General features: G+C 48.4%; 1 protein-coding gene across 1 annotated transcript in view; it reads left to right on the top strand.

The window, feature by feature from the left end:
• Window positions 1–17,334, top strand: part of desmb (desmin b) — a gene marked incomplete at its 5' end in the record, with an annotated part of 49,802 nt that overhangs the window by 25,023 nt on the left and 7,445 nt on the right. Inside the window, 2 exons of the mRNA XM_084319098.1 lie at window positions 15,029–15,124; window positions 15,351–15,512. Coding sequence (XP_084175224.1) covers window positions 15,029–15,124; window positions 15,351–15,512 — 258 coding nt within the window. The remainder of the gene's footprint in view (window positions 1–15,028; window positions 15,125–15,350; window positions 15,513–17,334) is intronic.

Below are 17,334 nucleotides of genomic sequence, written 5' to 3' on the forward strand. Positions count from 1 at the left end.
TTCTGACTCTCTTTCTGACTCTCCCTTTATGACTCTCTTTCTGACTCTTTCTGACTCTCTCTTTCTGACTCTCTCTTTCTGACTCTCTTTCTGACTCTCTCTTTCTGACTCTTTCTTTCTGACTCTCTTTCACTCTTTTTCTGACTCTTTCTGACTCTCTTTCTGACTCTCTTTCTGACTCTCTTTCTGACTCTTTCTGACTCTTTCTTTCTGACTCTCTTTCTGACTCTCTCTTTGACTCTCTCTTTATGACTCTCTTTCTGACTCTCCCTTTCTGACTCTCCCTTTCTGACTCTCTTAAGTAACGCGTGGGAGGCTCACGCTGCCCCCAACACTTCCTGATTCTACTGCGCAGGCGCACCAACCGACCTGTAGTCGCTGTCCACAACGCCCGATCCCCACCCATCAGTTTCCCACCCCCTAATACGGCCAATGTGTATTAGTATGAACGACCAGCTAAACTAATATCATCAAGCCGTTCTTAACGTCGAAATCTGTGCTTACCCAGAAATTTGCATGATGAATCCCACTCATTCTTAAACTCAAATTCACGCTTGCGCTAAACACATTTGCATACAGACACGCCCACAATCTCCTTATAAGGCGAATGAGGGGGTGGCTAGGTGGTGTAGTGGGCAAGGCGCTCGCCACCAATGCAGGAGACGCTGGGTTCGAGCCCAGCTCTCCACATTGCTTTCAGCTTGGCTGGTCGTTCATACTAACACAATTGGCAGTGTTAGGGGTGGGAAAGCTGATGGGTGGGGATCGGACGTTGTGGACAGCGACTCCTACAGGTCGGTTGGTGCGCCTGCGCAGCAGAATCAGGAAGCGACGGGGGCGGCGTGTCCCTCCCATGCAGACCCTCGCCGCTGAGAGATCGCGCTCTACAGGTGAAAAGATGCGACGGCTGCTTCCTCGAGTACCGGAGGGGACACGTGATGTAAGGCTTGGTCCACATTGCAGCCGGCTTGTGGGAGGCATAGTCTAACAGCGTTCGAGACAGGGGAGGGTAGAATTGGACGATACGAAATTGGGATGGGAGAAAAATAGAAAATGGGAGAAAAAAGTAGATCAAAAAAAAATAAGGCGAATGAGGCGTGTGTAAAACAGCCGTGGTTCGGCATCTAATCCCTGTCTGATATATTCAACAGGAAGCGATTTGCGCGACTGATCTCAAAATGTGTTCCTGTGTGGGTCGCATGTGTGTGTGTGTGTTAATCTGATGACAAATAAAGACTTATCCACGTATTTTCAATCCGAGAGAGCTGCAGTAGTTAAATCAATGAGCCATCGACATAGTCAGTGTGGTAACATTATTATTGCATCCAAGATTGATACACGGCTGGCTAGGCAGTTGGTAGTCATAGTTAATGTCTCGCTTCATGAATGGCCAGCAGTAGCCTAACAGTACTGCTCCTAAAAAAAACTATTTACAAACGTTAACGTTAACCACAGAGAGAGAGAGAGAGAGAGAGAGAGAGAGAGAGAGAGAGAGAGAGAGAGAGAGAGAGAGAGAGAGAGAGAGAGAGAGAGAGAGAGAGAGAGAGAGAGAGAGACTCACTGTTTAGTTGAAACGTCCAGGGCAGGAGAGCTTGATAAACGTGTATAATCCACTGATGATGTATTCCAGACCACTGTCCACTGTAGTCTGTCTCCAGACTGCATCCGCCATATAGCTTGTTAGCCAAGTGTTAGTTCGTTAGCACAACACAAGTACATTCTTTTGTCCATTTCCGCTCGAACAGACTGCAAACTACCTGGCGTTCTATCGCCATGCTCTAAGACAAACTCTAACCTTAACCAACTTTGAAAGAGTGCCTAAGCTTAACAGTCTAAAGAACTTGCAGTCACGGCACGCTCGTCTAAGACAAACAGCTGCCTGCATCATTCTCACAACAACACAACTATCTCCACCGACCAACCTAGGAATAACCTAGAATTGGAACATTAGAAATTGGATTCGGCCAATCAGAGATCGTCTCTGTGAAATTCTGCTACGGAAAAAAATACTGGCGTCGGCCAATCAGAGAGCGTCTCCGCGAAATGCGGCTACAGATATTCTTGACGCTACTGGCTAGACCGCTTCAAATCGCGCCCGGATTCCAACATAATAGTCATATTTCAACGCACACCGCGTTATGCACTGATTGGCTGTGACGGATACAGCGATCAAACTGTGACGCGCACTCAGAGCGCTATCGCGTATAGCCCGGGCCGAGAAATACGAAAAAATAAAAAAAACGTGATGTCACTTCCTGCTCTGGAAAACGAGTGTTTTTTAATTGCGATAATAACGTTATATTGTGCATTGGAAATACAAACATACTTAAAATGAGTAAATATTATTCATTTTAAACATGTTTATATTATTTATAGGGCTATAAAACAAAAAACAAAAAGATACTTTTTCTTGTTCTACTCTCATATAACCAGGCAGGGCCTGAAGGGGGGGCGGCGCCCTTGCGCCCCTAGTGGCAGAGCCGCCACTGATATATTGTTCGGGGTACCCCTATTGAACTGTGGTTAGCAACGTTAACTTCGCCCGCGGGCAGCACCACACTGTATACTGTATATGGAATCGGGAGCATCAATGCTCGTTTGTACTCATCCGAAATGGCCGCCTCGCCACTCCACTGTTGTCCGGGAGGCAAGATGGCGTTGAACGCTCTCGCGAGGGTTTCAGCAGGCGGAGCTAGGCAGAGAGGCAGCGCTGGCTGAGAGCATGTACTGCGTGATGGCGACCCCTGTAGGATGGGCGGAACTCCCGTTGGCCGCAGACAGCCTGGTGCAGATCTGAATGAAGTCCTCCGGGGCAGGCTGAACGCAGGCAGCCGGTCGCAGGTCTGGTCGAAGTCAGCCGGCGCAGACTGGTTGTTGGCCCACGTTCGTCTTGGGGTGCACGCTCTATACCGCACACTGTAGCTACTATAACTCGGTACTTAAAGACTGGGATAATTGTTTAACAGCACGTTACCTATACCTCACACTGTAACTGCTATAACCCGATTACTAGTGCCTGGCTTATGCACTCATTGTTCATATAATACCGCTGGTACTGCTAGGATATCGTGTCCACTAGCCAGTACTCGTTATCCTCTCACGGGGCCCCCTGGCATAACGTCAACAACAGGGCTATCCGGAGCCCCGTTAGCTGCGACTACTGGTGGTCAAGTTCACTGCCGAAGAGGCCGACTTCCGCTGGGTTCCTCCCTTTATCATCTCTCAGCTCTCTCCGCCACTCTCTGCCTGCTACTGCCCCCTGCTGGTCCCGCCTGCCCGTTACAAGGGAAGACGCATTTGTAGAATATGAATCAGTACTGTCATTTATAATCCGTATTCCAATGCTCCTCGGAAGGGGACGTTTGTGTCATTGCTCGTGTGAATCAATGACACTAGTTAGAATGTCTTTGTGTATAAAAGGGATATAAAACACAGTCAGCAGTTCTGAATAATATACCATATTTTCCAGACTGCTACAGTAAGATCGGATATTTGTATTTGAACAGCAATAAAATGATGATGGATCAATATTTTTCTCATTCTTCACCTCCTTTATTCAGAAGGGGTTATTGTTTACCGGTAATTTACATAATGATTTAATTAATCACAATTGAAAATCAACCCTTTAGATACCAGTTTTGATCATACCAGTAACTGCTTTTTTAAATACACTATAATTCAATATTCTAGAAACACATTTGACTTTGTTGGATTGAACAAAATGGTAAATTGGGACTGTTAACCTAGAAGACCATAGACTTCCATTACAACCACGTTTGCCCCTAACTGTAAGAGCAGTGGTGCCATGGCAGCCCGGGCGGGGACTGACTCCAATTCTGAGGTGCCAAACATCCATAATAACTAGGGATGCTCGATATTGGCTTTTTTACCGATACCGATATTGTCCAACTCTTAATTTCTGATACCGATATCAACCGATATCACATTTTAATGCCGATATCGGCCGATAATATCGGTAGACCGATAATATCGGACATCATTTCTATAGAAATGTAAAAAAAAATATATATATATATATAAATTAAAATGTTCTTTTGAAAACCGATACCGATATTTTCCGATATCACATTTTATCGGACATCCCTAATAATAACATCATGCATGTTGTTTTAGAAGTGTATTATCTTTGTGCTTACAGTAATCAAAAGTTATGGTACACAGTTGGTCTTACCCTCTGTGCCATTATCAGCACAAATTATGTCCATATGATAAAATCCACCATCCCCATGGCTGCAGATCCCGGGGGGGGCATGTCCCCCCCAAATTTGGAAAAATATGAATTGTCCCCCCCAATAATATGTGCTATCAAGATGTATCTACTCCCGCTCTGTAATTCTAGTTTGAAAATACTCACAAGCTTAATTTGCGTATTAAAATCATAAAAAAAATCTACCGGGGGACAATGCCCCCGGACCCCCCTACTCTGCGTCCCCCCCAAACTTGTCATGAGATCTGCAGCCCTGACCATCCCCCCTGTTTTTTTTTCACAACTCGACTACTGCTTATACTTGTACTTATACGTACTATATAGTGCGAAATAAATCGTTACAGCAAAGTAGGCTTTGTCAAGAACCAATCGCGCAGTATACTGATATGTATATGCTGCTCATCCTATGCTCTCTCCTTCAAGTTCAAGTTCAAGTTCAAGTCTCTTTATTAGTTGTCATACAGAAGTACAGAATACTTTTATACAAAATGCTTCTTTCTGTTACGCTCCAGAGACTGTGCTAGACAAAAATAGATAAGTATAAAATAAAACAAGTATAGCAGTATAAAATAGAAGTCACGTACGTCATCTTTCAGAGAGAGATGACACTGGTGACAGATCAGGTATTTCCGAACCTATATCTGTCACCTGTCATCTCTCTCTGAAATGTCCCTGTGGCCAGAGGTGCAGTGCTCATGCCACGCGGTACCAAGCGGTTCCACCACACAGGCTGTGGCTAAAACCCCGAGTTCGCTCAGAACTTTAGGTGTGGAGCAGAGAAGAGAAGAGAGGAGAGGAGAGGAGAGGAGAGAGGGGAGGAGAGGAGAGGTTGTATGCGTTCTATGCGTACGGCCTGCAGCCAGCATCTAACTGTTCTAACAGCAATATATAATCCATTTCAGAAGCAGAACACACGCAATAAGTTATAATAATAATTATTATTATTGAAAAGTTCTGGGTTTATAAAGTCGTATTTGGGGGTACTGTATTTTGGGGCAATTCACCAATGGTTTGCTTTCAACCCATGAACTCCTCCCTCTCTCACCATTTTAAATATATATTTTATTTGATCTACTAAAACTGTATTGTATTATATTGTTTGTTTTGTAAAGTGTCTTTGAGCATTAGGAAAAGCGCTATATAAATCTGATTGTAACTGAGGGGTACAATTCCCTGACTGTATTGCTAAGTATGGTATTAAACCACTACCTCTTGTACTTTAACTTCTGGCCATCCAGTACATGATATAAATATGATGAACACTTTCCCACCTGATGAAACGAAGTCCACACAAATGTACAAATCGAATATTTAATATAGCAAAAGGTATATACAACGTTCACTTGTTTACACTTATGATTTGAAATGCACTTGTATGGCAAATGAGTATTCGTAGGTAAATCAACATTGAATGTCCAATCTCTGGTTACGCAGGGAGTAAGTATACAACCTGGTTCTCTAGGGAACTATAGCGATGGTACTTAAATGATTATAGCTGGATACACTAAGGGGGGGGGGGTCCCGCTGGTTGTAAGACAGTAGGAGGGGGGGGGTTAGAGAAGCCGCTGGCGGTATCCCATCTGGCCGACGATTTCTTGGGAGAATTCAAAGTCTTGAACACGGTGCCCACAGAACCTCGGTCCGCAGATGAATACAGCTGGACCCTCTGGTGGACGGTAGCTGCCGGTCCACAACGGAGAGACGTGAGGCGACCTCACTGGTGTAGAGCGCCGTCTCACCTGGAGTCCTCTCCAGGGGGTAGTTCCAACACTCCGCAGTGTTGGCCGTTATCCATGGAATAATCAAAGCACCCAAAGCATAATCCAAGCCGTGGAAGGCTCGCCGTCGTCCGGGTAGAGTAATCCAATGTACAGGTCCGCTCGTCCTGGCCCGGAGCTCCTCGGATGCAAGCACCACTAGTGGTCTGCCCAGCCTGGTTAAGACTCCAGATAACGTCAGGAACGATGGGGGTACTGATAACTTTATAACTCTAACCGAACGATGCACCATACATAAATAGACTATTATTAGCTTAATAGAATACGTCCAACTCGACGGTATAGTGCCAAACTATGACTATTCAACTATTAATCCACACGATATCTCAATGCCTATTCTGAGGCCAAGTAGGCCTTACTGCACCACACGTGCGTCGTGGGTGAGGCTTCGCGTCTGTTACTCGGTTGGAGGGTAAAGAACTGATGGACTAAAAGAAAGTTCTACTTTACTTGCGCCATATATATATGCGCTGTGAACAAATAGTACCATTCGTATTTCGCCAGACGTATTCCTACGCGGAACCGGGCTTGCCACGACATGTTGGGCGGCACGATTGAACTTGAACCTAGGGGTATGGCTGCTGGCGCCAGGTTCTTGTCCAATGGTAGAATGAAACTATTATGGGCTGTTTAGTAGACTAAAGGGATATTCAGTGCATATTGTACAAGGAATATACAGGGGATATCAAACGATATACAAATACTATTTAAATATATATATAAATAAATATATATATTCGGTTTAATCTGATCCTTCACAACAGCCGCCCCCTAATTAGTCCCACCTAATTAGCTAAGCAGAGACAGATTAACCGCACTGTCTACCACTCAAGGTCCGCTGTAAGGGTCAGTCAACTCACAAAGTCATGGGGTCATGGTCATCATCGATAGTATCTGGGAGTCGGGGCAGTTCTATTAGCCTCGCCACGGGTCGTGTGTAAGTGCGCCCTTGGACGAGTACTTCAGCTGCTCGGACCTTGCCATCGGCACCGGTGATCACTTTGCTTACGCGGCCAGCCGGCCACATAGCTCTGGGTAGTGACTGATCGATAATCATGACGACTGTTCCTTCTGTCAAATTGTCTCTCTCTTTTACCCACTTCTGGCGGGTCTGTAGAGACGGCAGGTAGTGGAGTAGGAAGCTGCTCCAAAACTTGTCAGCTAGTACTTGACTGTACCTCCACATTCTTCGGCCGTTCGCTTCTTCAGGCCTGTACATTGTCTGGGGTAGCGCGGGGTCCAGCCGCCCCATTAAGAGTGTGTTGGGGGTGACTGGGTCGACATCTGCTACATCACTGGAGACGTAACCGAGGGGCTTTGAGTTCAATACTCCCTCGATCTCCGTGAGGACTCTCTCTGCTCCTGCGTGGTGTACATCCTCGTCGTATTTCTTTATGATCAGCTCTGTGACCTTGTGTCGGCTGTTCAAGACTATCGGGTACTTAATGTCATCCGGTAGATCGGGGGCTCTCCGCAGGCGACCACCCACTCTGATGAGATTATGGGCGTCACTCTCGGGTGCCAGGTGGAGCAGTCTGCTGTCTGATGGGACGGGCTTTCCTCCCTGTAGACAGTCTAGCTCATCGGGGAACGAGTCTCTCTGGGCTCGTTGTAGTAGAAGAAGTTCTGCTTCTTCGTAGTCAGCTGCTGACATGTCAGTGGTGGACTGAATCTCTGGGTGGTGCCACAGGAATGTCTTTTGCTGCGCACTCTCTAGGGTAATGCAGTCATCTATGTTGGGGTCTGTGGAGGCGACTGTGCTCAGTCCACAGAACATAGGTTTCTTGTTCTCAGCCTCCTCGTTACTTGCTTCCCGTGGGGTGGGCGTAGGCCACTCTTCTTCGGGGAGCTTGAGGAATTCTGGTCCGTCACTGTAGATGTTGCGACGGTTGAGGTCATCCAGAGACATTCCCCGGGTGATGACGTCAGCTGGGTTGTGTTTGGTGTCCACATACCGCCAGCTCGCTGCTTCTGTTAACTCTTGAATCTCGGTGACTCTGACTCCCACGAAGACTTTGTATCTGCATGAATCAGACTTGATCCATGTGAGTACTGTCGTGGAATCTGACCACAAGATTGTTCTGTGCACCGGAATGGTGAGTTCACGTTGGATTAACGTGGCTAGATGCGCTCCTGCTAGGGCTGCGCAGAGCTCTAGACGCGGGATAGATTGTTGCTTTCGTGGGGCTATTCTTGAGCGGGCCAGGATGAAAGCAGTGTGTATCTTTCCTTCCTTCTCTTGGGCACGCAAGTAGGCCACCGATCCATAGGCTACTTCGGAGGCGTCGCTGAAGACGTGTAGATCAATCTTGCATGTCTCTGGCCTCACTGTGGATGGGAAGTAGCTGCGGCGTATATTGATGCCTGGGAGTGAGCGGAGTTCCGTCTCCCACTCTCTCCATGTTGAGGCAAGGTGTGCGGGTATTGGGTCGTCCCAGCCCTGGTCCTTGTCCCATAGTGCTCGTACAATCATCTTTGCCCTGGTGGTGTAAGGTAGAATACATCCCAACGGGTCATATTGTCTGGCGAGTGTTCTGTACACACTCCGTCTGGTGGTCGGTGTCGCCGTCGACCTTCCCTGTGGATTCAGGGGTTTGTGTCTATAGTGGAGCGAGTCTGTTTTGAAGCGCCAGACTAGTCCTAGTGTCATTTCTTGGGCTTCTCCTGGGATGGTCGCCATCCAGGTCTCGCTGCTGGCAGCCTTGTCCGCGGGGGAGAGGCTGCGCAATACGTGCGGGTCACTGCTGGCCCACTGCCTGAGATCAAAGCCGCCTTTGATCAGGGAGGCGCGTAGCTTGATTAGGAGAGCCTCGGCTTCTTCTTGAGTCGAGACGCTTTGTAAACAGTTGTCCACGTAGAAACTGTTCTTCACACTGTGTCGGACCTCTTCATCTGCTGTTGGGTCCTCTGCGACGTGTTTCTGTAGTACAAATGTAGCACAGCACGGGCTGCATGTGGCTCCGAAGGGGAGTACTTCCCACCGGTAGATGGCTGGGTTCTCATCTCCGATCCTCTCTCTCCATAGGAACCGCAGCAGGGGCTTGTCCTCCTCCACTAGTCTCACCTGCAGGAACATCCCTTTGATATCCCCGCTGATAGCCACCTTGTCCTGGCGGAAGCGCAGTAGCACGCCTAGTAGGGAGGGGCCGAGTGTGGGGCCGGGCAAGAGCTCTTTATTCAGATTTTGGGATCCGATCTGGTAGCTGCAGTTAAACACAATGCGATCCTTGCCGTTGTGGTGGACCTTGTGATGCGGCACGTACCATGATTCGGTCGTCTGATCGGCCTCTTTAATGTCAATCTTTGTCACGTGTCCCGCTGTGATTAGCTTCTCAATCTCAGCGCGGTACACACTCTCTTGAGCGGGGTCTTTGGCTAGGCGCCGCTCCGTGTTCAATAGATAGCGCTCCGTGGCGTCTTTCTTTGCGTGAAAGGTGGGCATTCCCTCTCGCCTCAGGAGTGGAGTTGCGTATCTCATCACTCCGCCGACTGTGACTCTCTTTGTCCCTTGCTCGAGTAGGTTGATGGCGTAAATGTCTTCTTTAGAACGAATATCTTTCTTTTCGTTCTTAAAGGGCATTGTCTCTAGTGTCCATAGCCTCTCAACATGCTGCAGGAGAGTGGTGTCTTCTTCTGTCGTTCTGGAGTGGAGGCAGCTAGTGGCTGCTGTTCGGTTGAGAGATTTAGCGAGGGGGCCTTGTAGGGTCCACCCTAGGCGGGTCTCGACTGCTGCAGGACAGCCTCGGGGTCCTGTATGGACCCGGTCAATCGGGACTATGAGTTCTGCATGGTCGGAGCCTATCAGCAGGGTCGGGGTAGCGCCTTCTATGAGCGGGATAGGTAGTTGTCGCAGGTGCACATATTTATCCATCAACTTGGCGATAGGGTAGGTGTACTGCGATAGTCCTATTTCTTGGCTGGTGAAAGCATTTGTAATCCTATACCGTCGCTCTGGCTGCCCGTTTGCTGCGATAGTGAAGGAGACATTCTCGCCCTTTATCGTCTTTAAATCCCTTCTTATTGTCCGAATCGTCATTTCGTTCTCGCTCCCCCGCAGTCCCAGCTGGGCCGCAGCGGACGCGAGCAGAAGGGTCTTCTCTGACCCGTCATCAAGGACGGCGTAAGTGTCCATGACTTTATCTTGGTAGCTCAATGTCACACGGACTACCTTTAAGAGCACTTGGGCGTCGCTGCTGCTGGCGGGGTAAATGTACATGACACTTGCCTTGGTGCCGCTCGATGGTGCAGGTGAAGGCCGTCTTCTGTTACTTTCGTGTAGTATATCTAGATGGGCTCCGTCGCACCGACTGCACCTTTTCTTTAGGCGGCATTCGGCTGCCATGTGTGGTCGCGCACATCGGTAACAGCGCCTGTTGGACTTTATCCATTGACTCACTTCTTCTGCATTCATCTTTGTGAATAGGTCACATTGTGACAGCCAGTGTTCTTTCTCACAGTAGGGGCAAACCATCTTCCACTTCTCTTTTCTCGAGGGGGTACTGTGGCTCTTACTGCTCGGTACTGACTCTGATTGGTGCATGACAGTCACCGATCTTCTTCCATCATTTATTCTCCTGGGTCCCTCTCTGGAGCTTGGCGTGCTCCGCCCGAACGTATCCAGTCGTAAGCTGCTGACTTCTCTCGCCAGGAAGTCGGCTAGATCAAGGAGGGATGGTTCGGGGCCGTTGGGATCCCGGTAGTCTCTCTGCCGCCTAAAACGCTCTTGTCTTGCGGGTGGCAGCTTCTCCAAAATCCTCTCGACGTTAGAGTTGGCGTATAGCTCATGCATGCCCTTTTCCCGTTGCGCTCCCAGCATCCCTACCAGGGACTGCACTTTGATTGACAGGTCGTCTAGTGAGCGATTGTCTGTTGCTGGGGGTAGGCGATCAATATGCCTTATCTCTTGGATTACGTAATCCCATATACGTCCATATCTCTGGTCCAGCGCCGCTAGGGCCGCTGTGTATGGTGTCGTAGAGGTGGCATAGGCTAGCGCTATATTGTGCGCTCGCGGTACTTTCAGGTGCTTCAGTAATATTGCATACTTGTGGCGACATCCACCATCATTGTCTCTAAGCACATCCGGAGCTCCGTGTACTGTGCTCGACTCTCATAGGCGAAGTCTGGGAACGACGGCGTGGCAATGTATGACGCCGTGGATGGCTGATACATCGGCGAGCGTTGGGGGAGAGACCTCCTAGGCGAGTCCCCTCTTGCGCCTCTCTGTGGGCTGGTACCGACAGGGTACCATGGCCCGCTGGTCCAGGTGCTATTCCTCTGGGCTGGTCGTGCGTCGTGCTCACCCGTGAATAGAGTCGGGGGTCTGTAGCGCAGCGCCGCGGGGGTATAGCCTGGGCTGTACTGGACCTCCTGGTCCGGTGGAGTACTGTGCTGTCGTCGGGCTTGGTTCTCCTCCTCTCCCTCTTCTTCCTCTATCAGGTCTTCCAGATCCTGTAATCGTTTATTTAGCTTCTCCGCAGTGTATGCCGCTCCTTCCTTGTAGCTGGGTCTCGCTTGGACCGGTCTGGGAAGGGGGTCTGCGGGGGGTATAGGCTCGGTCTGTTGGTCAAGTTCAGGGTCGCTTGCTCGGTGAGGAGACGCTGCCCTTGACTGTTGTCTCGACGAGTTCCTTGAACCCCTGGCGGAGGGAGAGGGTGTTGCCTTGCGGATCAGCTGCTCCATTAGCTGCGCTTGTAACTTGTCGCGCTCGACTTCGCGCTTGGTGAGATCTGCTTCTCTTTGGGCACCGGCAGCGGCGCGCTGGGCGTCGGCCCGGTCTCTTGCCATATTCTCTTCCGTCTGAAGGCGTCTCATCTCCAGGCGTGTGCGCTCTTCTTCGCTCCGTTGCTGCGCTTGGAGGCGTTCTCTTTCAATAGTAAAATGTTCGCGCTCGCTAAGCGTCTGTGCTTGGAGTCGATCGCGTTTGGTAGAGGCTGTCAGGCTGACGAGGAACGCCTGTTGTAGCATCCTCTCCGCTTCGCTGGGGGAAGGCGGTTGTGGAGGTGAGCCGCTCCTGGGTGAGCCGCTCCTGGGTGTACTCGTTGGGGAGTCCTGGAGCTCTACTTCCTCGGCGCTCTCCTCCTCTTCTTCCGTGCAGAGTTCTCTCTCTGTAGGGTTGTCTTCCTCCCGGGGCTGGTCGGGGACTACTTCTTCGGTCTTGGCGGGGGGTAAAGGCATGTCAGCTCCCTCCTGGTCCCCACCGTGAGCTTGGTCAGTTACATTAGAACCTACTAGGGCCTCTGTGGTCGGGGAAACCTGGTCGTTAAGGTCAGACATAATTTTACTTTCTACTTTTACCGCGTTTACCGTTTGTCGAAGGCTAGGTAGTTGACTGACAGCGTAATCCTCTAAGTACTGAGGTGTCTGTCGTCTGCGCCGCGGGCGTTCTAGGTTAGGAGGACCGTTTCGTGGAGTGTTCATCATAGGCCATTTTAATATTAATAACACTATATTAATATTACACTAGTTACCCTCCGGCTCGAAGGACCAATTGTAACTGAGGGGTACAATTCCCTGACTGTATTGTTAAGTATGGTATTAAACCACTACCTCTTGTACTTTAACTTCTGGCCATCCAGTACATGATATAAATATGATGAACACTTTCCCACCTGATGAAACGAAGTCCACACAAATGTACAAATCGAATATTTAATATAGCAAAAGGTATATACAACGTTCACTTGTTTACACTTATGATTTGAAATGCACTTGTATGGCAAATGAGTATTCGTAGGTAAATCAACATTGAATGTCCAATCTCTGGTTACGCAGGGAGTAAGTATACAACCTGGTTCTCTAGGGAACTATAGCGATGGTACTTAAATGATTATAGCTGGATACACTAAGGGGGGGGGGGTCCCGCTGGTTGTAAGACAGTAGGAGGGGGGGGGGGTTAGAGAAGCCGCTGGCGGTATCCCATCTGGCCGACGATTTCTTGGGAGAATTCAAAGTCTTGAACACGGTGCCCACAGAACCTCGGTCCGCAGATGAATACAGCTGGACCCTCTGGTGGACGGTAGCTGCCGGTCCACAACGGAGAGACGTGAGGCGACCTCACTGGTGTAGAGCGCCGTCTCACCTGGAGTCCTCTCCGGGGGGTAGTTCCAACACTCCGCAGTGTTGGCCGTTATCCATGGAATAATCAAAGCACCCAAAGCATAATCCAAGCCGTGGAAGGCTCGCCGTCGTCCGGGGTAGAGTAATCCAATGTACAGGTCCGCTCGTCCTGGCCCGGAGCTCCTCGGATGCAAGCACCACTAGTGGTCTGCCCAGCCTGGTTAAGACTCCAGATAACGTCAGGAACGATGGGGGTACTGATAACTTTATAACTCTAACCGAACGATGCACCATACATAAATAGACTATTATTAGCTTAATAGAATACGTCCAACTCGACGGTATAGTGCCAAACTATGACTATTCAACTATTAATCCACACGATATCTCAATGCCTATTCTGAGGCCAAGTAGGCCTTACTGCACCACACGTGCGTCGTGGGTGAGGCTTCGCGTCTGTTACTCGGTTGGAGGGTAAAGAACTGATGGACTAAAAGAAAGTTCTACTTTACTTGCGCCATATATATATGCGCTGTGAACAAATAGTACCATTCGTATTTCGCCAGACGTATTCCTACGCGGAACCGGGCTTGCCACGACATGTTGGGCGGCACGATTGAACTTGAACCTAGGGGTATGGCTGCTGGCGCCAGGTTCTCGTCCAATGGTAGAATGAAACTATTATGGGCTGTTTAGTAGACTAAAGGGATATTCAGTGCATATTGTACAAGGAATATACAGGGGATATCAAACGATATACAAATACTATTTAAATATATATATAAATAAATATATATATTCGGTTTAATCTGATCCTTCACAACATGAATGGTAGGCTTTTTTAAATGTTTCTCATCTGGGTAAGAGTTTCTTATCTGGGTAAGAGTGCTCTCGACCACTCTTAGAATTTGATCTTGCCTGAGAGAAAAGCAACAATAAGAAAACATTGCTGAATCCCAGGTAAGAACAAAATAAGAGGAAATGCTAGTTAAGAACGAAATCTGTTCTTATATCGCTTCATGAATGAGGCCCATTAAATCAATAGAAAAAATAGGAATCCTTTCAAGCTCTATGTTTTCTGGGTCTTTGTGGGCTTGTGGTTCACTTAATGACCCTCAATAAGGAGGAAATAAAGTCTTCAGTGCAGTTTGGAATAACGCTCCTTAAACAGTTCTCTTATTTTGTGAATACTGGTATTTTGTTTTTAAAGAGAAAAGGGTAAACTTATCAGTTATGGGGTTTTGAATGTGTTGAGGTCCCTGAAGTCATGAAGCCCAAAGGCATAGAACCCTAGCCAGGTCCTTTCTCAGCACAAACCAAGCTGTTCCTCATACTAACTCCAGATAATTAGCCACAAACCAATGCAAAGTCAATGGGGTCAAGCTCCTGTCTCTACAAGCTGACAACTGAAATCTGCTTTGTGTGCACTGTGGAGTAGATTGCAGGTGTCTTCAGTCACAATAATACTAACTATATAAACATTATATTATATAATAAACAAAATATGTAATTTTGTTACCATTAACTGCAACCCTGTCCGTCATTTACGCGGTCATGAAACGTCACACAGGCCTCGTGTATTTCCCAAGTAGAAATGTGAAGAGAGGTCTGCACTCTGTGAAGAGAGGTCTCTCAATCTCCCAGGAGCCGCTCACATGCTGCTAATCGTAAACACGATACATACAGTAGTTCTGATGTGCACCTGAAGATGTCGCTGTGATGAGACGACAAGCTGACGTGTGTTCTGTCTTAAACTCTGCCAGGATGTGATGAGATGACAAGCTGACGTGTGTTCTGTCTTAAACTCTGCCAGGATGTGATGAGATGACAAGCTGACGTGTGTTCTGTCTTAAACTCTGCCAGGATGTGATGAGATGACAAGCTGACGTGTGTTCTGTCTTAAACTCTGCCAGGATGTGATGAGATGACAAGCTGATGTGTGTTCTGTCTTAAACTCTGCCAGGATGTGGACGCAGCGACTCTGGCCCGATTGGACCTGGAGAGACGCATCGAGACCCTGCAGGAAGAGATCGCCTTCCTGAAGAAGATCCACGAGGAGGTCTGTCTGTCTGTCTGTCTGTCTGTCTGTCTGTCTGTCTGTCTGTCTGTCTGTCTGTCTGTCTGTCTGTCTGTCTGTCTGTCTGTCTGTCTGTCTGTCTGTCTGTCTGTCTGTCTGTCTGTCTATCTATCTATCTATCAAAGGTGCTATTACAGTGCTTGACCTGCTTGTAGAAGGAGGTGGGTTGTGATCGAGGGGGGGGGGCAACTCTTCTCTCCTCTTGCAGGAGATCCGGGAGCTGCAAGCGCAGATGCAGGAGACCCAGGTGCAGATCCAGATGGACATGTCCAAGCCGGACCTGACGGCCGCGCTGCGCGACATCCGGGCCCAGTACGAGGGCATCGCCGCCAAGAACATCTCAGAGGCAGAGGACTGGTACAAGTCTAAGGTGAGAGAGAGAGAGACAGACAGGTACAAGTCTAAAGTGAGAGAGAGAGAGAGAGAGAGAGAGAGAGAGAGAGAGAGAGAGAGAGAGAGAGAGAGAGAGAGAGAGAGAGAGAGAGACAGACTGGTACATGTCTGAGGTGAGAGAGAGAGAGAGAGAGAGAGAGAGAGAGAGAGAGAGAGAGAGAGAGAGAGAGAGAGAGAGAGAGAGAGAGAGAGAGAGAGAATGACAGACTGGTACATGTCTGAGGTGAGCGAGAGAGAGAGAGACAGACAGGTTCAAGTCTAAAGTGAGCGAGAGGGACAGTATGACAGGCTTTTCAGTTATGAGCGTTCATCTCTACTCGATCGCATGCATAGCGGGGATTATGAACATACCCCATAGACCTAGACCTCATTATAAAACTGTCTGGTCCAGTCAACTGTTCCTTTATTTACCCCGTTAGGGGAAATCCAGGTGTCATAGCAGCATGGGGGAGGGAGGAGGAGGTACAGGCAGGAAAATGATAATAATAGAAATAGAAATTGTCTCTCTTGGGGCGGCCGGGCTGCGCAGCAGACTAAGCGTCTGTCTACCACCACAGAGACAGTGGGATCGAATTCAGCTGTGGTGCCTCCGGGTTGGCCGACCGTCCATACTAACACAATTGGCAGTGTTAGCGGGTGGGAAGCCAGCGTGGGTGGGTCCTGGTCAGTGGTCGCGTCTATGTTTTAAGCAAGTGGCTTGTCCTTCCGCCTTCCCGTTTTGCGCTCTGATTGGCCACGCACGTTTCTGGTCATGTGACATGTGCGCCAATCGTGGGACGGCAAGTTCTGCGCCTATTTCCGAGTCTAACAGCCTGCAAACTACCTAACGCCTAGTTTATCACTGGTTAAGCTTAGGCGACTCTTTCGCAGTTGGTTAAGGTTAGAGTTTGGAATCAGGGCAGGCGTTCTATCGCCATGCTCTAAGACAAACTCTAACCTTAACCAACTACGAAAGAGCGCCTAAGCTTAACCGTCCAAAAACTTGCCATCCCACGATTGGCGCACATGTCACATGACCAGAAACTAAGCGTTCTGGTCGTTGTAAACAGCGAGTCCTACAGTTCAGTCGGGGCGCCTGCACAGCAAGGGTGAAAACTAAATTACTTGATGAAAACTAAATTTATGATATTCTCAAGAGCTAGAAATGTAAACTTTACTAAACTTCTCATATCTACTATTGATGGCTCTTCTATAGAGAGAGTTACCGATTACAAATATCTTGGGCTATGGCTCGATGAGAAGCTCTCATTCAAAACTCATATTGACAGCCTCGCCTCCAAGCTTCGGCAAAAGGTTGGCTTTCTATTCCGAAACCGGTCTAGCTTCCCTTTGCTCAGTAGGAAGAGTTGTAGATGCGGTATTCTTGTCAGTATTGGACTATGGTGATGTTATCTATAGGCATGCAGCTGCATCTACGTTGAAGCAATTGGACTCTGTATATCATTCCGCTATTAGATTTATCACTGGGGACAGTTATGATACTCACCACTGCATTCTTTATGAAAAGGTGGGCTGGCCCTCTCTTTCTCAGAGGCGCAGTTACCACTGGTACTTGTTCATCTTCAAAGCCATTAGTGGTAAACACCCTCCTTATATATCATCCTTGCTGGATTGGAGTCTTGGTGCTTATCAGACCAGATCCAACAGCTGGCTTACTCTTAGGGTTCCACAAGCGCGTTCGGATCTGGGCAAGACAGCATTTTTTATTGATGCCCCCAACACATGGAACGCTCTTCAACAAACCCTAAAGTTAGAGGTCCTCCCATCTGCTTCTGCTTTTAAACATCTGGTGTTAAATC

Source organism: Notolepis coatsorum, assembly GCF_963971535.1.
Source record: "Notolepis coatsorum genome assembly, chromosome: 1".
NCBI lineage: Eukaryota > Metazoa > Chordata > Actinopteri > Aulopiformes > Paralepididae > Notolepis > Notolepis coatsorum.